General features: G+C 36.5%; 1 protein-coding gene across 2 annotated transcripts; it reads left to right on the top strand.

Annotated features, from left to right (window-relative positions):
• The first annotated feature begins 1,918 nt into the window (after positions 1 to 1,918).
• On the top strand, positions 1,919 to 26,587 carry LOC147525675 (F-box family protein). 2 transcript variants are annotated; one of them, XR_015192992.1, is made up of 10 exons: positions 1,941 to 2,123; positions 2,220 to 2,414; positions 2,501 to 2,574; positions 18,488 to 18,563; positions 21,348 to 21,458; positions 21,762 to 21,936; positions 22,038 to 22,156; positions 25,731 to 25,891; positions 26,210 to 26,264; positions 26,346 to 26,587. XR_015192992.1 is itself a non-coding variant. In XM_086557223.1 (9 exons), exons 1-9 carry the CDS (start codon positions 1,926 to 1,928, stop codon positions 26,414 to 26,416), a joined length of 1,074 nt encoding a protein of 357 aa, XP_086413349.1. In that variant the 5' UTR covers positions 1,919 to 1,925; the 3' UTR covers positions 26,417 to 26,587. The 2 variants fall into 2 exon arrangements, 1 of the variants encoding a protein (XP_086413349.1); XM_086557223.1 differs by lacking the exon at positions 25,731 to 25,891 and having other exon boundaries at positions 1,919 to 2,123.
• The last annotated feature ends 211 nt before the right edge of the window (positions 26,588 to 26,798 follow it).

The raw sequence follows: 26,798 nt of genomic DNA, 5'->3' as shown, positions 1-26,798 counted from the left end.
GTGGTCAGGGATGGTTCTAAGGGGGTGCAACTGCTAGGAACTAGCTAGAAGTATGCCCAAACAATAAGGACTTGCACCCGAAAGTTCTTAAGAAGTTCTATTATTGCTCCCTTTTTCAAAAAGTTCCACTACTTTCGCACCTCCGAGTTAGAGTCCCGGTTCCGATCCCCGGAGGTGGTTTGTGGTATTGCTTTCTTGAATAGATCGAGTTACATTGTAGAATTGGCTCTGTTTCACTCAGTTCCCGACACGCTTTAACAAGTTTCCATATCTCTGAAAAGGATGAACAAACTAACATACATTCCTCTTTCTTTGTAAACCTCCATGTTTTTCATTTCATATTGCTAATATATCTGAAAGAAGATTACTATGTAACTTGTTTTCTTAGAATCTGTTGAACCTATCTGCGAAACTAAACTGGATGATGATTGTTCTTAGCACGTATTTTGGATGTCTTAGTGCTTACATATACAATTAGAATTTTAGAATGGTTCAAGCTCGACCATGGGTCACCGCTTTGATGAGTCTTATTTCTTTCTCACGACTAGTGATGATAAACATGGAAGAAATTGAAAGAGTTCACCTCATAACTATCTTAATATCATGTAGACTTGTAGGCTAGCAGAATTCAATATCGCTTCTGCAGGTAGTAAATTAGTAATACTTACTGTTTTGTTAGATTATTTATGTTTTCCTATTTTCAATGTTTATCTCATTTAATAGGAAAATTGATAAAGTGGGTGATCTGAATATTTTCAATAACTTTATGATGTGCTTGCAGATGAAACTTGTAGGTTGAACTGTTGAAGTCTTGAAGAATACACTCCATAAATTAGTGTGTCCTAAGGCTCATCTGCCGCTAATCTTTGCTATATATATGGCCTATAAGAACGTGGGACTATTTGTAACCATTGTAATCTTTTTATAAGCTTCAGACAAGCAGAAAAGTGTGCATCAAAATATCTCAGTCATTCTTTTTGTCAATTGAGAGAATAACAAGCACAATAAATTTATGCATACAGGAATACGACCATCTTCACTTATATAAAATTAGTCAAAGTAATTGATGTTAACAGTTAACCAAAAGAAACAACCTAGAAAAAAAAAGGTAATATAATATATCGAGAAATATCGATACATTTTGAATCATAGTCGTAAATATTGAGAAAACTGATAATTTTGACATTTACGAATAAAAAGTATTAAATTCACTCTCTGTTAGACCCTCGACTGCTACTTGCATGCCATTAGGTGTAATGGTTCTGAGATCCCCATGTGAAAATCGCCTCAATTTCTCTTTTGCTATTTCACTTAGTAACATTTCAATAGATTCGAAGGTAGCATTGGCCTCTTTTTTTAAAACTTTCACAATTTTGAAATTGTCAATCACTTTCCTATTAATAGAAATAGTATTTCAATATTTTAACTAAACATGGTTACGTGGTTTGTCTAAATCTGAACATTTTGAGTTTTTTTCAAAGTCTTTTAATTTTAGTCCAACTGTGGTGATCAATTTTTTTTTCAAAAGAAAATTTATAATTAAATAATAAGATAAGATCGTATTTTAGTCCAATGAAGGGCTATGCTTCGCTCACGCCTCCACTGCTATGCAGTATACTAGTTTTAATAGAATATAGTATTTCAATCTTTTAACTGAACATGGGAACTTTGCCTAATCTTTAATCTGAAAATTTTAAATTTTTTTCAAAGTCTTTATAAAACAATTTATAATTAACGAAATGCTATGCTCCGCTCACGCCCTCACTGCATAGCAGTATACTAGTATATATAGATTTTGTGTTTTGCCGTACCAGACCATTGGACTCAGCCTTACACTGCCAATTAGTCTGGGATTTGGGTCGTGGGCATTTTGTTGGTATGAAGTATCGGCTTCGGGTTGGGCGAGGAATAAAAGAGAAAAGCCCATGCGGCCCAGCGTGAGATTAAGACCAGTGGGGTGGGTGGAGAGGCAAAGGTCGGCTTTCCCTCCCTCTATCTCGCACAAGGGCAACAGCGATCGATTGGTGATGACAACAGTTTCGGAAGAAGACGAGGACGAAACCTTGGCTCATTTCCTTGAATCCGAAATCCTATCTTCTGATTACCCTGATGATAATCATAAGGTACGATCATCATCATCATCATCATCATCATCATCACCTCTTATTAATTAATTAATTAATCAGCTAAAAATCCTGAATTCTTTCTCTTTTCTGCAGGAACACACTAAAACAACAGCAACGGATTCATCACCTCCGTTAAAGAAGAAATTACGTCTCAACGATGACAAAGACAAAGGGGTGGGGGATGGTGCTTCCTCCTCCAATAACATTGCTGTTTCTGAGAGTGGGAAGATTTTCAGCATGATTCCTCCGGAAGTCTTCCATCACATCCTCAAGTTCCTTTCTTCAGAGGTATCAAAATCCTTTCCCATTTCCTTCCTTACATTGCTTCTCATGGTCCAATAACTGAATTCTTTGTTATCGTTTTTGTTGGACAGGATCTTATTGCTTGCTCCTTGGTTTGTAAATTTTTGAACCTCGTTGCATCTGATGAATGCCTTTGGCACCGTCTGTGAGTGCTGCTACTGCCTTAAATCTGTTTGCTTTCTTTACCGCTTTACTCTGCATTCTTTTATGCAATGCTTTCTTTGTAAACTTAGTGTATTACGGAAATGTACCGAACAACTAAATTTTTAACCACCTAACTCTGTCTTCTCTCTTTTATTTTAAAGAACAAACGTTTAATCAAGTACGGTTCATACCCATATACAGTGCAGGAGAGTTGTTCATGATGATTTACGTCAGCTTGTTGGCAGGGCGAGCACAAGGCAAGGTGAGGCCTTAAGTGAAGACGAAATGTGAGGCCTTTCAGTGGAGTAAATTATCTGAAAAAAGAAACAGCTCTGATAGCTAAACAAATAGTAAATATTTATAAAAAACAATTGGTATGTGCAAAAATTACTAATTATCTAAATACTATGTGTATAATTCTCATCGATAAATTGCTATGTTATATGGGCACACCATATTTTTGTAATAGTTTGTGTCGGATTTGTGTCCGCGTTGGACACGACACACGCACTTATTCAATGGGATATACCTCAATTTTTGGTATTTTTTTTTATGTCGGACATTTTTCATCCGCGTCGGATACGGACACATGAACCCGTGTCAATTTAACTTAGATTAATGAAATGATAAAACCCCTCAATTTGGCATACAAAAACAAACTACGAGATTTAAAGATGATCAAGAACACAAGGAGTGAAAGTATAGAGGAGAGAAGTGAAATAGAGAAAGAAAGATAGAGTAGTGGGAATTTGGAGAATAAGGGGAATGTGGAATTTTTATTTACAGTGAAAGGTTATTTATTACCTTTTCTTTTAAGTCTTTCACTAAAGAATTTTACTTCTACTTACATGAGACACCTCACAAAAAATTTAAGACACCAAACTCTTTTGCAGCCATTGAATTTCAAGATAAAACCCTAGATGTGACAATTGCTGTAAACTACTAGATTTGTGTACCCATAACAACCAACTTTCTCCGCAATATAGTGTGCAGACGTGGATTATAAGAATTTTTCTATAGTCAAATTACTGTTGTGTCTTTTCTTGACTACTATACAAAATTGTTAGTAAATAGGAATTAATGAATAAGGATAAGGACAATTTACAAATTCGGAAGCCTTCCAAAATATGAGGCCTTATGAAGCCGCCTGAATTGCCTAATAGATGAGCCGGCCCTACTTGTTGGGTATTGTTTGGTAGGTATCTTAGAGTCACTCATCTAGAAACATTGTTTTTGCTTTAAGAAAGACCCATTTTGCTATAAAAAAAATGGATCAAGCCGCAAAACATCTTCGTAAAATGAGAACCCCCAAACTAAGTTACGAAGAAGTAATGATCAAACTTTGGGCAAATAAAATAAACATCCCAAAATTGATTATCAATTTTTGTTGTTAAATTCAAGAAGCAGTCAAGTTCTAAAAAGCAGTGGGATGAAAACCTTGAATGGAAAAGAAACCTTGATGAACATGAGATGAGAACACCAAACCAAGTTTTTCTTACATTTTTTTTCTTCTCTAAACCCACCCCAGTATCCCAAATTTCATATAATCTCCTTTCCAGGCGTAGATTGTATCCTTATAATATTTTATTTCATTTAAATGTTGAGGATTATACATCATATAATAATGCATAAATCACAATAAATAGACTAAATTTAACGGTGAAAATCAATGAAACTAGAATGGAATACAAACAGATATAAAATGGTGGTGTAAGTATGGGATGTATCTTACACTTGGTATACTCAGTTGTTGATGGTGGGTAGGATACACTGGAAAGGCGCCGAAAAGAGGAGAAACGGTTGTGAAATTTATGCCCTGGCCCACAACGGATGGGGACTATTCGAGATCTTGGACAAAAGTACAGTTTGTTGCATACAACTAGACAAGTGTCCAGGCCTTTTCATGAGCATGTGGTTACAGATTCCCATAGAATTCTATAGTTACTTTGTGCTCAAAGCTGGAAAGAGGGTGATCTCATAGGAAGTCTCGCCGGGAACAAAAACCCCACGCTACTGGAAGTCCACAATGGCCAACTAGAGATAAGACTGATGAGGGGCTTGAGGTTTTAAAGCCTTATTTTTGAGAGGGAGAACATAATCCAAAGTATGAATTGATGTATGTCATTTCAGTTAACAGGGTGAACATCGTACATTATTTTGGTAACATTGTAATTGTTAGAAGTTAAAGTTAATTAAGCAAAGTTCTTAATAATAATACGGTTCATTTGTGTGTGGTTAAAAACTCGACGTTTAACAAGTTATAATAAGTTACATTAATGTAGGAGTTGAGCATTATTTGGGGTGGTCCAATAGCAACTTATAAATAGAATCATGTAATCACTATGAAATCACTGAATTGAATAAACAATTCTTTTACCATTAGTAATCATTATCCTTCAATATTTGTGAGTTTGTATTTAAGAAAACAAGTTTCTTCATTTTATCTTTTGTTGTCTTAGTTACTTTTTTTAAAATCCATAGCTAATTCCAACAACAATATGTTGCAACCCCACTTTCAAAGTTTAGTGGGAAGAATTATAGTTAGTGGAGCATACAAATGAAAGTTTCATATGCGTCTCAACATTTGTCGGAAATTGTTTGAGTCTAGTTTTGTAGAATTAGAGAGTCAAGTTGAGAGAAAAACGAAAGAAACATGAGAAGGCGTTGTTCTTTATCTACCAAGCAGTAGATGAAACTGTCTTTGAAAGAATCACAACTGCTACATTTTTAAAGCGAGCATGGGATACCCTTCATACAAAAATGAAGAGAAAGTAAAAATGGTGAGACTACAAACTCTACTTCGCAAATTTGATATGTTGCCGAATCAGTTGAAGACTACTTCAACCGTGTAATTGTTAATCAACTGAGATTAAATGGGAAAAGATCAAAGGGGTCTCGAAAAAATCCTTAGAAACATGACCTGCAAGTTTGAATAAATTGTGGTGGCAATTGAAGAATCTAAAGACTTGTGTATTTGTCTTTAGATGGTTTGATTGGTTCCATTCATTCTCACGATTTACGATTAAGGTAGTTTGACTCTTCTCGGGCTAAACAAGTTTTTCAATCACAGGGAATTCTAGAGAAAGAAGAGGAGGATAGATGTATCATTATTAAGAAGCTAGTTTAATTAACTTCTAACAGCCCACCCTATAAGCTAGACTTCTTTCAGTCCCATCAATGTTTTCATCTTCACGAATATGTCCTTCAACAGCTGCGACTAAATCCGCCGTTTGATCTTGAGACTTGCAGTATACAACTTGATACTTGAATGAAGTGATACTTGATCCTTATGCGCTTACTTCTTCCATGAGAATTGGATTCTTGGAGGGAAATAACAGTTTTGTTGTCGCACAACATTTTCATAGCTTATGTTTGCTTTAGGTTCAATTTCCCAATAAACCATCTCAGCCACCCAGTTTGACAACAGGCAAAAGCAAGAGCAATATACTTAGATTCTGCTGTATAGAGAATCACAACTTGTTGCTTCTTTGAAGACCATGAAACCACCCTTGATCCGATGTTAAAGACATAACCCGAAGTACATTTGCAATTGTCAACATTTCCTGCCCAATCACTGTCATAATATCCAATCAAGTTTAGATTTTCAACACCAAAGTAATGGAGACTATGGTTTATTGTTCCTTTCATGCAACTCAATTTTTTTTTTCCAAGCTCTTAATGAACATCTCTAGGGGTCTCCATGACTCCTAAAAAAGCTTACTGAATAGGTGAGATCCGGTCTGGTTGTGGTCAGATTAGGGGTGCAGACGGATAGGTTCAAATGCGGATATGCCTGTATCCGAATCCGAAAGTTTGTACTTACATCCGAATCGGATAATATCCGAATCCGATCACAAAAAACAGATGAGAATAAATACAAATCCGATCACAAAATCCATTATCCGAATCCGAATAATATGTTGACATTTGGAATTTTTGAAGAAATAACAATATCATATATCCAAACAAATCATACAACCTAACAACCATATATTGTCAAACCAACCTGTTAAAAAGACTTGTAATTGTTAGCATTAAGGAAATAGAATAACCATCCAAATCAACTTATCAACCGAAACAAAAGAAGTAAAGAACACAAGATGTCTCACTGACTCACACACTCACATAATAGTCGTGGAAACTGGAAAGTGTAGTGTAAAAATACCACATAACAATCTTACAAAAGTCTCAAAGCTACAAATTAGAGATCCAACTTTGAAAATAAACATAGGGTTTACAAAATGACATGACTCAGTAGAGTTCTTGCCCATGCCCACATGACACTTTTCACATCCATATCGATTCCAACCTGCAACATCCTTTTGAGTACTTCAATCAAAGAAAGTAACACCTGCATAGAGGAGAGATAAAGACACATAATCACTAATTAGATAATCTATCTTAAAAAAGAATTGAATGCTTTCAAAGAAGATATAAATTAACCTTGCTAGTCCTATTCTTACCTCGTTTTATAGTGTCAAGACTAAAAGTTGTTCTATCACAAGTCAAGCATCCAAGTCAACAGCAATCGGTACTAATGCATAAATGAATTAAGATATAAAAAAAGTTAGACACGATGTAATTCTTCAATATATATATATATATATATATATATATATATATATATATATATATATATATATATATATATATATATATATATATATATATATATATATGGATATGGATAGAGACACATTCATTATGCGCACATTATAGCCATATTTTCGACATACAAATGAATTAAGACTTAGTTTTTTGTGAAGATGATCTCCCCACCATGAAGATCATTCTCACAAAAAATCATAATATTTGGATATGTCTAACCATGTAAAAATTAGTGTTCATTTTTGAACTTTTCATCTAACGGTCTAAAAGTTTTGTGAGCATGTTCTAATGTTAGACTTCTTTGAATGAGTTGAATTTTTGTGAGCACGTTCTCCATGGTGGGGAGATCATATCTACAAAAAATCAGTCCTTAATTCAATTTTTAACTTCATGATTTTGCTTGGATTCATTTACAATGTGGCTATATATGTAGCTATATATACATTAAATAAAGTTCAAGAGAAGGAAGTTACCATTAAGTTTAGGCAACCAATCCTTCAAACATACCAACGCCTCCACAGAATCAACACCCAATGATGAATGAGAGTCGGTAATTATTCTACCACCGGAACTAAATGCAGATTCTGAAGCAACACTCGACATAGCTAGAAATTCACGTGCCATCCCCGCTAATATAGGAAACTTCAGACCATTGTTTTTCCACCAAACCAATATGTCACAACCTTTCCCATTAGCATCAAATGGGAAGAAATCTTCTTCTAGATACTTCTCGAACTCTGTTTTCGGAACTTTTGAACTTTCTGAACGTTGTTTCATGAAATTTTGGAACCCTTCATCCGTCTTAGAACTCCCTTGGTCACCAGAAGATGAATTCAACCGACTAGAAGGTGATCCGACATCAACCATAGAAGAATCGGCATTGCATACATGGTGTACAACTCATTCAAAGAATTTTTTTTCACATCTTCTTCTTGTTTAGACTCCTTACCATAAATCATAGTAAAAACATACTCAACCTTATAGCAAGGATCAAGTACAACACCAAAACTCATCAATAAATTACATTCGCTCTAATATTTATCAAATTTTTCTTTCATAGCCTTTGCCATATCACGGATATAATAAAAATCATAGTCTAACCATTCAAGAATATCATGGTGAATATCACAAATAGATTTAAAATGCAAATTTGCAGTTGGGTATTGGACGCTGGAGAAATGAAGTGTAGTTGAAAACTTTCAAACACTCACAAATGTTAGTTCCCATTTCCCACTCTTCAGGAGAAGGTAAATGCTTATAGTCGGAAACTAACTCTGCCAAGCGCTCAAAGGCTCTACGCACATGGATGGCACTACAGAGCATATCATAAGTAGAGTTCCATCTTGTAGGAGCATCCATAGAAACCCCTTTCCCAGTTAACCTTGTCTGATCTAATGCAGTCAAAAACTTTTCATACCTACTCTGAGAATTCTTGCCATACCTAGCACTCTCTCGAATCTTAACAATAACAGGAGCAATCACATCCAATCCATCTTGCGCAATAATATTTAAAATATGGGCACATCTTATATGAAACAAACTACCATCAAGACATAAAACCCCTTTCCTCTTAAGCCAATCCTTGAACTCCTCTACCATAGTGTTATTGTTAGAAGCATTATGAATGGTTATGGCAAATAACTTTCTATCAACATTCCATGCCAACACTTGAGCCTTGATAACCTCACTAACCTCACTAAGAACAACACCACTATGTGGCGTAGGGGCAGTAAGATAAGCGATGATTTTTTTTTGCAACACCCACTCATCATCAATATAATGACAAGTAACACAACAATAACCAACATTTTGATAGTCAGGGGTCCACATATCGGTGGTAAAACTAACTTTTGATGGCAACTTATCAAAAAAATCTTATAACTCAGTTCTTGAGTCATTGTAAAGCTGCATGACATCCTCTCGAATAGTGGTTCTTGAGACCCATTTGAACATAGGACAAATACCATTTATGAAAACTCTAAAGTATTCATGTTAGCCATAAGAAAAGGGTAATCATGCTTAGCAACCATGCGTGGAAAGTCAAGTCTACTTGTACGTGGGTCATATTTCCAACTTGCTAATTTTGGAGCTTCATTTGAGCTAAATGAATTACACAAAAGTTTTTGACCCAAAGTAGAATGTTTCTTTATCTTGCAAGATTTCAAATGATTTCTCAAATGCGTAGTACCCAACTTACTACTAGGATCAAAACTCTTTTTGTAATGTTTACAATAAGCTTTAGAGGTTCCATCTCCTAATTTTTTAATTTCATAGTCTAGCCACACTTTTGAACGTTTACCTTTCAATGGATCATCAGGAGTTGTTTCTTCATCCGACGATATACTAGCAGCAGCAGTATTGGCATCAATAGGCGTAGTCTCGTTAATAGGCGTATGGCTCACACTACCACTAGGTGAAGGAGCTGATGCAGCACTGCTTGGGGCTGGAGTAGCCATTTCCACCTACATAATACAATAAATAGAGTCAATATTAAGGACAATACTAAAGACAGACAACGCCTCTAGCATGAGGTACAAACATGGATACATCTCTGACAAGTAGTTGCAAGAAATTAGATGTACAAGTTATTACAAGATCTTGTGTAGACCGTACAAGATTCCTATTGCACAAATCCTAAACAGAAATTTTCACAAATTATGAATTTTCACAAGAAATACTAAGAAACAGGAGATATATATATAATGGCGTATCTTGTGGAGACTACTTCCTCGTGGAGGTACAAACATGGATACTAAGAAACAGGAGATATATATAATGGCGAATCCGAAAAACTGTCACAAATGTTACATGGGCTCTGTTGGTTTTTGTACTTTTGTTCTCTGCTCAAAAACAATACTTGGTAATCAGTAATTGTAATGGCCGGCCTTCACATACCTTTGCTTGGAATCCATGGATATAATTGCAAACTCCAATTTAAGTTGGTACCGTAGAATATTAGAGAGGATTGGGTGGATCGTGATGTAAATATTTAATGGTGAGATCACGTGGTGGTGAGATTGTGTGGTGGTGGTACTTGGAAGAAGAAGAGCGGTGGTGGTGATTTGAGATTTGAGAACTTGAGGAAAAAGAGGAGTGGTGGCAGCGTTGAGATTAGATTTGAGGAACAAAAGAAGCCCTAAACTAAATTTGCATTTATATTTTATAGTTCTAATATAACAATATATTTATATTAATTAAATCGGATTCGGATATTATTTGACAGATAGTACCAGCATCCATATCCGTATCCGAAACCTATTCGGATGTGAAATTTATCCGAATCCGATATCCGAAAATTTGGATAATATCCTATTTTTCAAATACGAATCGGATTCGGATATGGCTATCCGTCTACACCCCTAGGTCTGATACATAAGACCTCCAATGAGACTTCCATAAAGTGTTAGATTCACCATTAACTTTCCATCACTTTTACTCAGTTTCAAACTAGCTTCTATTGGAGTGCTTATTGGTATAGCGTTCTCCATTCTAAACCTTTCCAACAATTGTTTGGCATATTTCTTCTGAGAAATAGAATTACCATCATTTTGTTTTACTTCAATTCCGAGAAAGAAATGAAGTATACCCAAGTCTGTCATCTTGAATGTTTACATCATGGACTTTTTGAAATCTTCAAACATGCAAACACCATTGCCAGTAAAAATCAAATCATCAACATGTATGCATGCAATGAGGATCTCACCTTGTGAATTTTTCTTGGTGTAGAGTGTTTTCATGTGGGCATTTGAGAAACCCATTCCCCTTAAAGTACTTGCCGATTTCATTATACCAACTATACCAAGACCTCGGTGCCTGCTTCAGTCTGTACAAGGTTTTCTTCAGTCGGCTAGCTTCGTCATTTTTCTTCACATAAATTGGAGGTTGACCAACATTAACTTCTTGCACAACACCATACAAAAATGTTAACATCACATCCATCTTGATAAATTTTCTATTGATTCTGAGCTGCTAGCGTAACACCATACGGATCGTATCAAAAGCTGCAATGAGGGCATTAACTTCATTGTAGTCAATTCTGTGCTTTTCCTTGTAGCCCTTGGTTACTAATCGAGCTTTATACCTTTTTCACATGGCCATCTTCATTCAACCTAGTCTTGTAGACTCAGTTCATGCCAATGGTCTTCTTTCATTTTGGAAGTTCAACTATCTTCCTAAGTCTTGTTCTTCTCAATGGATTCATTCTCTTGGTGTATAACCTTGATCCACCTTTTATCTTTTTAGCGTCCTCAAAGGTAATTGGGTCGGTAACTACGAACAAAACAAAATTCATACCACCAATAGTAATCATGACATGTTCACATGATAGATACCTCATGGATGGCTGATGTGGACGGTTAGTCCTCCTAGGCATAATTTCTTCTCCCTGCTCCTCTGTATTCTCAAGATCCTCATCATCTGATGACGACGATGGTGACATTGGAGATAATGGAGGTGAAGATTAAGGACTTGTAGAAATTGAGGAATCGTAACTTCTCTTGGCTTTTTTCCTGCTTTTCACCTTCCTTTCAGCTCCATGATTCTTCTTCACTAAATGTCACATCTCGACTAACAATTACTTTGTTGTCACTGGGTTGAATAGCTTGTATGTTTTGGCCTTCTCACCGTATCCAACTAGGATGCATTTCTCTGACTTGTCATCCAACTTCTTTCTTGTCTCACCTGGAATGTGAAAGTAGGCAATGCTGCCAATTATTCTCAAGTGGCTAACAGGGCTTGAAACCACTCTAAGCTTCTTGAGGAGTCATCTCTTGAACGCTTTTTGATGATGTGCGAGAGACACAGATAGATAACACACGTCACAACTTTAGTCCAAACCTTATTAGGTATCATCTTGGCTTTCAACGTACTCCTAGCCAATTCCATAATAGTCATGTTTTTCCGTTCCGCCACTCCATTTTGTTGTGGGGTACCGAGCAGAAAATTAATGCTGAATGCCATTTTCTTTCAAAAATTCTTCGAACTCGTTTGAAGTAAACTCACCACCTTGATTTGAACACAATGTCTTTAGCATGAAACCACTTTGCTTTTCAACCAAGGCATTAACGGTCTGGTCTTGAAAGTCCCAAATGCTTGCTTCAAACTCTTGTTTGAGAAAGTACACCCAAGTTTTTCTACTGTAATTATTGGTGAAAGTAAGAAAGTAGCAGTTACCTCACAACGATGCTGTATTCATGGGTCCACACAAATCAGTGTGTACTACCTCCCGTAAATGAGACGCTTGCCAGGCTTCCCCCTTAGGAAAAGAGCCTTTACAATCACACATCCTTCACATACTCGCAGTTGTCAATCAATCATACGCATACCTCTCACCATATGATTTGTGTTCATCAATGACAAAGTGCTGAAACTCAAGTGTCCAAAACGAAAGTGCCACAGCTAGGAAGGATTCTTAATCAGCGCATTCAAGCACACCAAAGAATCATATCAAATGTTCAACTAGAGAGTAGCCTTGATTAGGTTTGCTATTGTAGCATTGAACATTAGCTAGAGTACTCTTACTCTATTACCTCGACCTCTGCCTCATCTTCTTGTAGGACTGTAGTTGCTTGTATTTCTATGAGAATAATATTCTCTTTGACCTCTTTTTTCATTATGAGAACTCCATCCTCTTCCACGATTATATACTCTTTCATCCTCTAGAATCCCTCTAAAAGAGGTTTGTGGTTGAAAAGGCTCAATCGGAGAAGAGTCAAGTTGCTTCAATCATAACCCATGAGATTGAACAGAACCAATAAGACCATCCAAAAACAAGGTAGACAAATCATTAGATTCTTCAATTACCACCAAAAAATATAGTCATGCTTGCAGGTCATGTTTTGTAAGGATTTTTTCGAGACCCTTTTGATTTTTTCCCATTTAATCTCAGTTGCTTAACAATTACACGGGTGAAGTAGTTTTTAACAGATTCGGACTCCTTCATCCGCAACACATCAAACTCGCCACACATAGTTTGTAGTCTTGCCATATTTACTTTCTCTGCACTTTTGTACGATGTATGAAAGGTATCCCATGCTTGCTTTGATGATATAGCACATGAGATTCTTTCAAAGATAGCAGAACATCGTCTTTTATTTTTCTTCCGTCTTTCTTTCAACTCAGTAAGTTGTTCTGCAGTGAGGACTATGGTTCTATAAAACCAGACTCGACAATTTCTCACAAATCTTGAGATGTATACAAAACCTTCATTTGTATGCTCCACTGACTATAGTTCTTCCCGGTGAACTTTGGAAGTTGGGGTTGCAACATATTGTTGTTGCAACTCTGGCATCACTATGTTACCAACAAGGGTAATTTAACATCAAATGATGAAGAGAAGAAACTAATTCTCTTAAATACAAGCTCGCAAATATTGAAGGCTAATGCTTACTAATTGTGAGAGAATTGTTTATTCAGTTCGACGATTTCAAATCCATTACAAGACTATTTATATGTTACTATTGCAACTCCCCATTAATGCTCAACTCCTACTACATTAACGTATGATTTTTAACCACACACAAGTGAACTATATCATCATTAAAAAGCTAGCGTAATTAACTTTTAACATTGGGATGAAATTGTCATGCAACTAGTACTAGGACTGAGTTGTTGTATTGAGACTATTAATTTGAGACGTTTAGCATCTCGCTAAGGTGTATCTAGCCTTTTAATTGTAAAACGTTGTATTTATAGAGTTGTAAGATCGGAGGACAATTAAAAATTAAACTAAATACAATTATTCTTATAAAAGAGGTCTCTTGGAGACAAAACTCAAGTGTAGTGGAATTGAAAGAGGTCCAGATGTGTACCAAGTACTTCGGCGAAGGCGAGGGAAAAAAGAGGTGTTATAAAGAGGATAGGATAGTCCTTGCAAATCATGCAGCGGAGTTCTATGAGATGCTTTAAAGTGAACCGGATAGATGGAGACATGGATAGGATGGGATCAAGCTCAATAGTGTGTCCTCTGGGGATAGACACAGTTTGGAAGCACCAATACTTTAGCAAGAAGTGAAAGAGGAGTTTGGATGCACTGAGGAGGTGATAAGGCGACCGGTCCGGATAGGTTTCCATTAGCATTCTTCAAGAGCCGTTGGCATTTCTTGAAACGTGTTGTGATGAAGGTGGTGTAGGGGTTTTGTAAGGAAAGTTTCCTTGTTTGGCTGCTCAATACCACGTTTGTCTTACTCTAATTCTAAAGAAGGCGCAAGTGAGTTAAAAGAATATGGACCAGTTAGTCTTCTTTGTTCTTTGTACAAGATTCTCACTAAAGGTCTAGCTACAAGGTTGAAACGGCATTGGGAGGTTTTGTTCTAACTATCAATATGCATTTGTCTGAAAAATGCAAATTCTTGATTGTTGCTTGATTGCAGATTAGATTATTGATGCTAAGGAGATGATGGGGGTTGGAGGTATGGTTTTTAAAGTGGGTAACGTGAAAGCTTATGATTATATTTTGTGGAACTTTATTCACTTTGTGATGGAGAGATTGGTTTGGAGTTGTATAAAGAAGATGGGTTCTTTTATGGCATGACTCTACTCTTATAAATGGGGGGTTCCATACAGTTTATAGTGGAGTTCTAGAGGTTCGTAGTAAGATGACGAGTTCCTTGGTGGGGGAAGGTATCATTGGTGGTTTTCAAGTATCAAGTATGGTGGGGTCTATCTCTATCTCACATATTCGATTTGCGGATGATACAATGTTCTTTATTAGTGCCACTTAGAGGGCGTTCATGCACTTCAAAAATACTTGGTTGGTTTGAGTTTGTTTTCTGGTTGGAAATAAATTTCTCAAGTCGAAGATTTATGGAAGTCGAAGATTTATGGAGTGGGGAGGGTGGAGAATTGCGTGAAATTACTAATGTCTTGGGTTGTGAGGGTGGAATATTTTCTGGCATTAATTTTGGACCTGTCGTTGGGTGCCAAAAGTAAGTCCAATGCTATTGGATGAAGGTGGTTGACAGGGTGGAAAGTTAATTGGCGGGTTGGAAACCTAAAACTCTCTCAACTTGGGGTAGTTGTACTTTGGTGAATTTGATTGTAGTAAATATTCCTAATTTCTATCTCTCTTTATTTCTGATTCCCACAGGTGTTGCTAGACACCTGGTGTAACTTTCAAGAATATTAATTTAAAGCGACGATGAAGGGAACGTAAAGTTGCACATCGTAAAATTTGATAGATTTTGTCTATCAAAAGAAAAAAGTGGTTTAGGTTGTAAACATATCTTGCTCACGAATAAATCTTTCCTTGCAAAATGGCTTTGGAGATCTGGCGATGAGGAGCAGCATCTTTGGAGAAGATAGTGGTCGTAGACAGGTATGGGGAATGGGTGAGCAAGCAGTTGTTGAAGGCACTGAGGAATCCCTTCGGTATGATTGTTTCAAGGGGCATAACGAGTGGGTAGGTCGGTTTACTGATGTGGTGGTGTATTCTAGTGTCAGCAAGTATATTTACTTTTGGGATGATGTACGGATGAGGGAGACACCTAGAAGGAGCAATTTAGTGACATTTAGATTGATCACGAATTATTTGAAGAGGAGGGAAGGGTTGATGTGTAAATATCCTGCTTATAAGGGTCCTTATTGATTGGGGATTGGAGACATTGAGACATTCTTAGCTTCCATTTATCACATGGCAAATGCATTTGGGGAGGTGTTTCAAGAAAATCAATTTGGGTTGAGAAAGATGGTTTCACGGTTAAGCCCTCTTCTTTGGTCTTGGCATGTATTTCAATTTGACAGCTTCACAATAGAGAAATTATGTATAATTTCCCTATAGAAGGATTTGGAGGAATTCTATTCTCTTTAAAGTTGGTTTATTTAGTTGGTTTTCTTTTTTGGGAAGGATTAAGACAATTGGTAATCTTTACCGGAGAGACCGGAAAGGTATGAATTTGCAAAATCTTTGTTCACTTTGCAAAGCAGTTGAGGAAAATGCGGATCATCTGCCTGTGAGTTGTCCATTTACTACCAATGTACATGGAATATCTTCTTTAATTTGATTTGTTCGAAAAACCTTGGGTTCCACCATCAAAGGTTAAGGATGCTTTGGCATAGGATATTATAGTGGATTTACTCTCTAGTAAGGCCGAGTGTGTGGTGAACTATATGGACACTTTGGAAGGAGCGGAACTCGAGGATCTTCGACCACAAGGAAAAGGGTCTCCATAAGATGGAAAAGAGCTTTCAGGGTATGGGATTCGTTGCTTCTATGTGTAATTGGGATACTCTTGTAACTTGAGAGGTGCATTGAACATGGTCTTGAATCATCTTGGCACTTATGATCATTCTTTTTAACTTGTTACAATTTGTACAATTAGTTTTTGTGAACAAGTTGAATTTTACAGATCAGAAGAAAATTTTGTAACATGTTCTTTGGAAAGATTCAATGAAATTATATTATACTGGTAAAATAAAATAAGTAATATGTTTATGTGGTGTGTATTATCGTAGTGTTTTATTGTGATACGTTGTGCTCCTTCTCTCCCTTCCTAGGGCCATTTGATCGAAGGAAATGGACGATCATATTTGGTCAAATACCTGGCGACCAACTCCTATTCTCTTTTCACTACTGTAGTGTGGGGTATGTCATTGTAAACGTGTGGATCAAAACGATAAGTGCAATAAAAGAAGCAAGCGTTGTTGGGATGTCTTAGCCTCATTTATCTATCCGGTCTCCCCTTACCCTCTCTCTACCATATCTTAGTATGTTTCAAGTATCATATTAGTTGCCATCCTCAGGGTGAAAGAATGCTTGTTATTTTGCTTGGTGTATAAGTTTAGTATTACGCGATGTCGTTTGTCTTTGAGAATCTTTCTAAATAAATACACTGGATATTGGGAATCTATTTAAATAAATAAATTGGTGTGGTCACTCAAGTTTGTCCAGGTTGGAGGCTTTTTTTTCAGTTGGAGGCTTTTGTTCAGTTATTAGATGAGTTGGCTCTTAGGCTTGAAGTTGGTAGAGTTTTCTTGCATTTTCTGTGATTTTCAATACACCACTTCTCCATCTCTCTTGCTGGTAAAGTTACATGCTATGCTTGTTGCTTCGAATTCAAACTATTAATATTTCCTAATTCTCTTTCGACAGTGTCTAAAAAGGTCAGATTTGCTATTCTTTTGTGATGATTATTTCTTTGGTGGTATGATAAATTGAGAATCATTGAGAAATATTAGTGGCAACATACATACAAGCATAGTACAAAATATCGTGATATATCATGAAATATATCGAGAAATCAGAGATGGATGTATAAATATCACTATATCCCATTGGATAAATTCCAGTGTAAGTATCGGCGATATTTCTGGATATATCGTGATATTTCGATGATATGGTGGATATGACAATATATCACCACACAGTTGCATTTATCGCGATTTATCCACGTTATTTTGATGATATAACTTGTTTTTGTTTCTATCGAAGATATTTGCAGACATTGGTGGTGGACTGGTGGAGGTGATTGCAAACCAACGAATTCAGAGAAAGTAGAGAGTTGATTGGAAACCTTCAAATTCAGAGAGGCTACAAAAATAACTGAAAAAACAAGTCGAGAATCATGAAAAAGCTAATTCAGAGAGACTACAAATATCTCCTACACTCTCAGTGGAGAATCATGAAAAAACAAGTCTGAATCCCTGCAGTCGTAATTCAAGCTCAAATGTGCCTTATGGGCCTTTTCTCTGTTTCGTGAATCAGTCCAGAAATTTTTGTATGCATCCCACCAGAAGACTTTCTCCATATTCTTGTTTAATGAAATACAGAAATTGCTAAGAAAAAGAGATGGGATTGTGCACATTAACCAAGCAAGAAAACAAACCCAAGCTGAGAATACTGATCCAGTCACGCTCGATATGTCTTATCCTTGTTGGGTTGTTGATGATGGGATGGGGGAATCCGAATGAACAAGTCCCTACTTTCTCTTATGTTTTTATTCTTCTTACCTTAACGAATAGTGTTGGGTTGTTGATGAATAGGGTGGGGGAATCTGATTGAATACTAGTTGCAGATCTAGATCTATGATAATGTCATAAAGTATTGCCAAAATATCACAAACTATCGGTGATTGTTTGATATTTATTGATATATCGATGATATCAACAAATGCTTTTATGTAAAATATCCCCACACATATCGACGATGAGATTTTGGGGGTCGATATATCCCCATATCCTGATATTTTGTACTATACATACAAGCATGTGGCAGTCATTGTGAATTTACTGGGAAAATAAAAAGTAAAAAACATTGCATATGTGAATTATGTGTGCTCCCTATGTCTTTATTCACTTGTGAAGTTTCTCAGGTATTGTATGCGGTGGGGTTTGGCGTCTCCTACTAAGAAGTTACGTGAATGCACTTGGAAGGAGCTTTATATCCAGGTGCCTTTGGTTGTTGTAGTTTTCTAAATTTCAATAGTTAATAGTAATAGTATACAAGTCACTGCATATATTGGTAGCATCCGATGTAGTGATGTATTTACGCCATATATTTTATTTATACCATGTAATTTTGTCCTAATCAATTGTAGTGCTTTTAAAAGTGTCAATAAAAAGAAATAAGAAAATTGAAGTTTCGAAGCACATGTTCTGAGTTATGTTGAATAAGTAGGTTCAAGGTCACAGATAGCTTAGGAAACTTTTAAGTACAAGAATTTAATTAGGATTTCTATTATGTTTGTCATAGTTTTAATAAGTTTTTATTCTTGTTATAGGAAATCTAGAGTTTCAGCAAGTTTATACTTGTTTATCAAACATCATTGGTGTATCTTATAGAATTGCTTATTGTTTTATTAAATCTCTCTTCCCTCAGAATAATTCTTTTCAACATTCCTCTCCCCTTTCTTCTACATCTCTCTTGAGAACTCTGATTCTTTTTTTCCAATCTATCTCTTCAACACTTTCGTTCCATCATATGACTTTCATTATGCTATACAAGTGTACACTTAGGTTTTCTTTGGTGGAGTTGATAGGACATTGTAACCATGGGAACTTCATAACCAGGTCTTAGCCAATCTCCCGAAGGACTGGCAGAGGTGCATTTCATGTAGGATCAAGCCAACATAGTTCTCTCATCCCCTTTAAGGCAATCAAGAAAACGCTAATCAATGCCCCAAAGGGCCAATGATCCTCAGGGTCACGAATTTATTTAAGTATAATGAATTCAACCTTTCAAATATCATCTCCACTTCAAAGCATGAGTCAATTAGAGATGTTCCAACATGTTCTCCGGGAGATGTTTCAGTACCCTAAAACCTTACATGGTTATTAGCAATAAATGACTTCAGAGATCCACTTTCCATAGAGTTTCCTGGATTATAAATGCACAACTGATCACACAAAACATCTATTAATGTGCATAGATGCACTCACTTGAAGCAAGGATTGCATTCAATTATATATTCTTGAGTATGACTTGAGTTAATAAGCACATCATGGAAAATGATGTAACTAACAAATAAAAGTCTAATAATTTGTAAGGTGCAAATGAATAAACTACACCCTATCTGAAAGATATTTAAACCTATAGATGTACCTGAATTTACTTTCTTCAATAATTGAGGTGTATTGCAAAATAATACAAATGACAACAATAAAGGGAGTTAAAAAACTGGTGTGCAAAGAACAGAGTTTATCTCTTGATTTATTGGTTGGATAAGGCTGCACTTTTGATGTTATTGAGAAGAAAGCAGAAAGGAAAAGGAATTTTACGTTCTTCTTTTGCTGGGGATCTACTGCGTGTGCTAGAGGTAAAAATTTTGTATAGTTTACACACACTCGGACACTCTTTAGTATTTCCTCTTCTTACTGGTGACCTGAATGAAGCATTGAGGTGGGTTCAGCAGGAAATGGCCATTGCTACTTGAGCCGTATGCGGGGGAACTCGCATGTGCCGTTCTTCGGGGGGAGCTAGTGGGAGATCTTGGATGCATAACAATTTCTGCTCTGGGGTTTATATCGTAATGTTTTTGTAGTACAAATTTCAGGACGTATCCACAATGATAACACCACTGAATGTAAGAAAAGTCGTGACCGTGCTGTGTAGGACTACCTGATTTTGGGGATATTGGAAATGACGTTTTTTCTCTGTTATCTAAGGATTCGAAACTCACATTTTAAGATGCTAAACGATAAAGGTTATAGCTAAGTGAGCACTTTGAAGTAGCATTGAATTTCGTTGTTCCTGGTAATAATTAATGAAATATATCAATTAAATTTAGACGCTATGTTTGAACAAAGAGCGAGCGAACTTAAGAATACAGAGACAAAACGGTCTTTAACGTGAACAATTTTAGTTCAAATCAAGCAAAACTGAAACAGGGAAAAAGGAACAGGGAACACTACTTGCATTAGCTTAATGCTTCCTTCCCAAGCCTCTTAAGAACCCCTTGGGGCAGATTTGTTCCTAGCAATTGCAGGCCTCACCTATCAGCTTTACTTCTGAAATTTACCACAAACATCTTCAATTGATGTCACTTTACTGCTTATTTTCTTAGTAGTATCTCTGCTTACTATATCAGCTATGCTAGAATAAGTGAAAGGTAAAGATCATGGATTTCATGGAGATGTGCACGAAAGAAGAAAACCTTAGGGTTTTTCTTTCTTTTTACTAGGGGTGATTAGAAAGGATGAGAAAATGAAGGCTTTTAGCGAGAGTGTCTTTCCAAATAACAAAGACTCAAAGAGTCTAAATGGTTAAAAGTAGCGTAAACAAAAACTAGAGGCCTTGAAAAAACATGGTAGTTTTTGCCAATAGCATTACAAATCGCATACTATTCACAGGTTTTCATTATTCTTTAGCGCAGTATAATTTTAATTTGAACAAATTAATAGTTTATGGATATTAATTCCACAAGATCTACTTATTTTCTATTGATTGATCATCGAGAAAACAACTAGTTGACTAGTCTAGACTTGAACATGACAGAAGATCACAACACATAAAGGCAAGCACCTTTCGTTAGATGTTTCCTTTTTTATCGTACAGTTATTGTATAATATCAGCTATGCCATGGACGGCCTAACACTTTATGTAGCATCCAAAGATGTTAATCTGAAATTCCTAACAAGATTTCTTGTTAGCAGTAAAGACGAGCACTTTTCGTTGGATGTTTATTTTTTTGTTTATTTTTTGAACTTTGTAAGGAGCTTCCACTTTTCTTGCAGCGTGATGAAGAAGACATGTTTCAGTTTGTTCGTAACACTCCCACTGAGTTTAAGGAGTATTATATTCAAATGCAAGTTGCTAAGAGAAGCCAGGCACCTCTTCCTTCACAAGTAAAGATTAATTCGAACACCTTCTCACTTCCTTACAGTTTCTTCCTGTGCATAAGATGATAAGCAGTTATTTAGAAGTGTTTATAGCCTATATTTAAGTTATAATAAAAGTAGGAAGTTACCTTAATGTTATAGGTGGCTTAGGATACATATTTTTTGGTAAGTGTCTAATTTTTCCTGAAGGAGCTAACTATTAAGGAGCTCCAAGTACGTATTTTGAATTTCTCTTGATCCTGTATCTGTTTTTCATCCCCACATAAAGTCTGAGGATGTTGTCCTTGATCATTATTTTCATATGTGAAGGTGAACGATGACCGTATAATTCTTGACAAAACAGTGGCTGATCAAGTGTCTATGTGGAGAGTCAGCAGGGGTTTGACCGATGAGGTGGTTGCCGGCCATGCTTGCTCTGGGGACACTTGTTCCTACTACCAGATCGGAAATGTTTTTTTATGTGAGAAGACTGGACGGGTTCATGGTAGGAAGTACTGCCCCATCTTAACTTGTTTCCTCTTCTCTTGCACAGGTCTGTAGGCCTTTCTTTTTCCTCTCCACTTATTGTATCTTCTTGTTTTGCAGTATGCGGTGATACATGCAGGGAGGTTTTGATGGATACCAATACTGGTCTTTGGGTGTGTACTGTTTCTGGTCACTGTTTTGATACAGTGCTCTCACCTACAGAAACGGAACCAGATGCTGTGAGTAAAATATTTTTCAATGAACGTTTTCTACTTTTGGATATATCTGTCTGCTAACCATTTCAGTGCTTTTTAACATTATGGATTTTTTCCTTTTGTTTTACTACTCTGATTCGTGCTGTACTCTTTTACCAAGTGATTCAACCACATTCATCTTTAGAATGGGAGTAACAACCACACTAGGGGTGGAATTCGAGCTTATTAAGCCGAGCTTCACTATGCTCGGTTTGTTTATTTAAATGGGCTTTAAAAAAGGCACAAGCTTGGTTCATATATTATATGAACGAGCTCGAGCCACGTCCGAGCCGATACCGAGTAACTTAGTTATTTTACACTATGAGGATGGTATACGAGTTTATCAAGCTGAGCTTCATCATGGTCGTTTATAAAACGAGTTTTAAAGTAAGCTCAAGCTTGGCTCGTTTAAAAAATGAATGGCCCCAAGCTGAGTCCGAGCAGCTCGGCTTGAATTCCACCCCTAAATCACAAACAATGGAAACTCCTTGTTCTGAAAATGGACAATGAGTAATACTCCGACATTTATAGCAGATGAAAATTCAAATTAAGGGGGCAGTGTGCAATCCGTCCTGTCTCAGCAATTACATAAGCAAGCAAGCAAGTGATAGTTATACCCTGCACTGGGATGTGACTTCGTAAAAGTTATCTTGGCTGGGAAACACTGCTAGAAGTGACTGTCTCGAGTCAAATACAGCTAGGGTGTGCAAAAGAACCTCCAGCCCATGAAACAAACTTAATCTGTCCGAACAGCTGGTTATTGTGGTTATCAGCAGTTCAGATCTGCTTCACGGTTTCTAACCAAAACTGAGCAAACCCTAGTTTGGTTCGCGGATTGTGCCTTTGATTAAAACCGAACTTGTCTGGATAGAAGACATGTTAACCATTGTGATGCAATCGCAATTGCAATTAAACGAATTCCACGAATCCTCAATAAAATCGATTGAATTCAATCTCTAAAACTAGCTTGGCCAAAGGCCTACAACTCCTTATATAGGAAAACAACTTTTAAATCTATTAAAACACCCTAAATTCGGAATTACTAATAACCCCAAAATACCATTATACTAAATAACCTCAAAATACTAACTAACCCAATTCTAGTACTCCCTAATGACAAAGAAACTAATATAGGACTCAATTATTAATGTGAAACCCTAATTCGTATCATACTCCCCCACCCCCACTTGAAGAACTCGACTTCGACGAGTTAAAAGTCTTCTTAGATCTCCAATTGGCACGATGATGAGGTGGTAAATAAGCATTCTTCCCAGCTTGAGCAAGCACCATATGATGAGACGACATCTTTCGCAATGGCTGATTGTGCATATTAAAAACATGCCGACCCTGAGAAATATGATAAGTTTGCTCCCATGCACGATAAACAGCTCGGACACTATACTGCCAAGTGGTGCCTAAGACCAAGTCAAATGCATCAAAAATTACTCACATGACAAAGAACAGTCATTAAAATCTCCCATGCGAACATCAACTCGACTATCTTTGCCAATTCCTCAAAATCTCCAACTCTAAAAGAATGTATTCCTCGGTCGCCGGTCTACCATAGTAGTCAAACCAAGTGTATCAACCATACGACGAGAAATCATAGAAATAGTACTGCCATTATCCAAAATCACATGAGCCAAGTCTTAGAAACCAGTGTATTATATAAAGTAGCACTCTATCGAAATACATTATCACGTGTAGACTCTGCAATAGGCGAAACATGTTCCATAAGCATAGGGAACCCTGTATCTGCTGGAGTAAGAATTCTCGAAGATGTGTATCCTTGCGCTTCCTCTTTCATCTCAAGTTGAGATGTCTCCATATCAATAGTCAGAACCGGCTTCTTAGGACAATTTGCTTGAACATGACCTTTTTGACCACAACTGTAGCACTCTTCGGACCTATGGGAGTAGCTTTGTAAGATGACATGGAAGAAAGGTAACTTATTTTCTTCTCAAACTCACTAGCAAAAACTATAAGCTTCCTCCAGAGTATTAATTCGAACATGGACTAAATCATAATGAATGTCTCCCCTAAGACCATGCAGATAACGAAAAATGCGGACTTCCTCACTCTCTGGTAGGTTGCAACGTGACTGTAGACGGTAAAAGGACTCGGTATACGCCTGCATAAACTTAGACTCGTGTCAAATCTTGCAACTTCCCGTACAATTGTTGCGCATAATTCATAGGCACAAACTTAGTAACCAAAAGCTTCTTTCATGCGCTCCCATGTAGTGACTTGACCCAAATTCTGGAGCAGGTGCTCTTGGAGAAACTATGTCCACCAAATCAAAGCAAAACCTTGAAGCCTAGTAGCAGCCCAAGCAACTTTACTGTCCTCTGACGTGTTGATAAACAAACGTATTCTCTATCGTAGCAATCCACTCAAGACAAACCTCGGGTTCCAATATAGTTGTGAACTATGGAATGTCAACCGTAGGCTTGAATTCACGCTCAGTCGGTGGAAGACGTTGCACAATAATGGGAGGAGGCAAATTATCTCTACGAGGTTCCTTCCCATTCGTTAATAAATCTTTTAATTTGGCAAAACGTATATCAAGAGAAGTCGTCAAATCCACTTTCAATTTCTCAAAATTTTCATCTAAAGCAATGAATTCTCATCATAACTAGATGTTTTCTCAATTTATCATTCACACTCTTCTCTAATGCCTCAAACTTCACATTAAGTTCTCTAATTGTCGTTGGCATAAGATTTTTATTTTTTTTTCACAATGAATAACATGACCAATAACACAGTGACACAATGTCGATGAACAGCAATGCAGTGAACAGTACTGCGCTTTTTCTATAACCCTAAAAAAAAGTTGAATCTTGTTTTCTTTTTTGCAGAAGAAACCACAAACCAATTTATCAAAAGTGTTTTCCCTAATTCTTTTATCTTCTTTAGTGATAAGACAATTAAGCAAGACTTTCAAAGGCAATAGAAGCTTTGAAATCTAGCTCTTGATACCAATTTGATGCAATTACAATTGCAATTAAACAAATTCCACGAATCGTCAATAAAATCGATTCAATTCAATCTCCAAAACTAACTTGGCCAAAGGCCTACAACTTTTTATATAGGAAAACAATTTCTAAATCTATTAAAACACCCTAAATTCGGAATTAATAATAGCCCAAAAATAACTTTATACTAAATAACCTCAAAATACTAACTATTCCAATTCTAGTACTCTCTAATGACAAAGAAACTAATATAGGACTCAATTATTAATGTGAAACCCTAATTCACATCACATTAGATGCTATGATACTGTCTTGTAGTAGATGGTTTGATATGAAGTATATATCCCAAATTTCCAAGTCTATGTGGAAGATTAAGCTGAATCTCTGATTCCAGAATAAGATAGCTCACTGATTATATGGCATGTTGAAGAGTGTAAGAGGACCATGTAGATCATAATTGCCAGTACCGTAATATCAAATCCTTGACTAATATGGTTGTTGTAATGGGGGTATTTTGGGCCCATTCTTGGCATCTTTTAACAAACTGTGGAGGTTACCGACTAACGTCAAGGAGGTACTTGCAGGGAGGTTATCTCTCAACCGCTTTCTAGCAAGGCCACGTGGGTAGTAGAGCATCTCCCTGGTGCTATTGTGTGGATATTGTGGAAAGAGAGAAATACTAGTTCTTTGAACAAGTCAAAAGAGATTTGCACAAAGTGATGGAAAGGATAAAGAGGAGTTACGGGTAACTTAGTCTCAAAGGGGTGACCTATCAAGATTTTATTTGTAATTGGAACACACTTTCATTGTGAAATGGGTTGGGGTATTTGGGGAGGCTTGTTAGTTGTAAATTGTTGTAAATTTTTGACATGTTAATTAACGAATTTCATCAATCATCAAAAAAAAAAAAAACTGAAAACAGAGGTTGTTGTGATTACCCTTTTTTCCAGTTTTCAAAAATAATAAAATGGGTTAATTTGAGATACCCCCTGTTTTAATTGTATTTCGTTTGACCTGCGAAAGCGTTCACTATCCTTATGCTTTTTACTTTTGTTGAGTTTAGGAACAAGGGGGTGTGACTGATGAAACAGAGCCATTCATGGGATCTGGCAGATTTGGTAATGCTTCTCAGCTTTGATAGTTCTTATTATGGAATTCCTTTGTACTTATCAATGTTTATTTTTTATGGATTTGGACAGCACGGGCTTATGTACTAGGGTATGACTGTGTGGATGAGAAGGAGCTGGAAGCCGCGTTGAGATTTTGTTGAACAGAATTGGGAATGTTGGACTCTCTGTTTTATGATGGGAAATAGTGCATGTATTTTTGGCTCGACTGGTTTAGATGCCATGCAGTTGGTCACTCGTAAAAGCTTTTGAAAATGTACCATCTAGATATTTATCAACTTAATGTAAAGTTGTAGATCATCTCTTTTCCAAAATTTCGAAATGGATTTTCTTCATTAGGTTTTTACTTTTTTAAAATATCCATTCTAAGGCTGCAGTCAGTTTCAGGTTTATTAACTTATTTAGATGCTTACAAATGAAAAACTTATTTAGATGTTCTGTTATAATATAATATGTTTGAAAATGAAGGTAGTATACCTCATATGCGATTGGATAAAAACCAATAATATATGTAAGTTGAGGACG

This window comes from Coptis chinensis, chromosome 1 (genome assembly GCF_015680905.1).
Source record: "Coptis chinensis isolate HL-2020 chromosome 1, ASM1568090v1, whole genome shotgun sequence".
Lineage (NCBI taxonomy): Eukaryota > Viridiplantae > Streptophyta > Magnoliopsida > Ranunculales > Ranunculaceae > Coptis > Coptis chinensis.
This window is presented reverse-complemented; position numbering and strand designations above follow the sequence as displayed.

Bases quoted from the DNA above. Each gene is read 5' to 3' on its own strand.
- LOC147525675 (XM_086557223.1), top strand. From the start codon at position 1,926: ATGCGGCCCAGCGTGAGATTAAGACCAGTGGGGTGGGTGGAGAGGCAA. The intron at 2,124-2,219 runs GTACGATCATCA...TCTTTTCTGCAG, and splicing joins ACCCTGATGATAATCATAAG to GAACACACTAAAACAACAGC. The intron at 2,415-2,500 runs GTATCAAAATCC...TTTGTTGGACAG, and splicing joins TCAAGTTCCTTTCTTCAGAG to GATCTTATTGCTTGCTCCTT.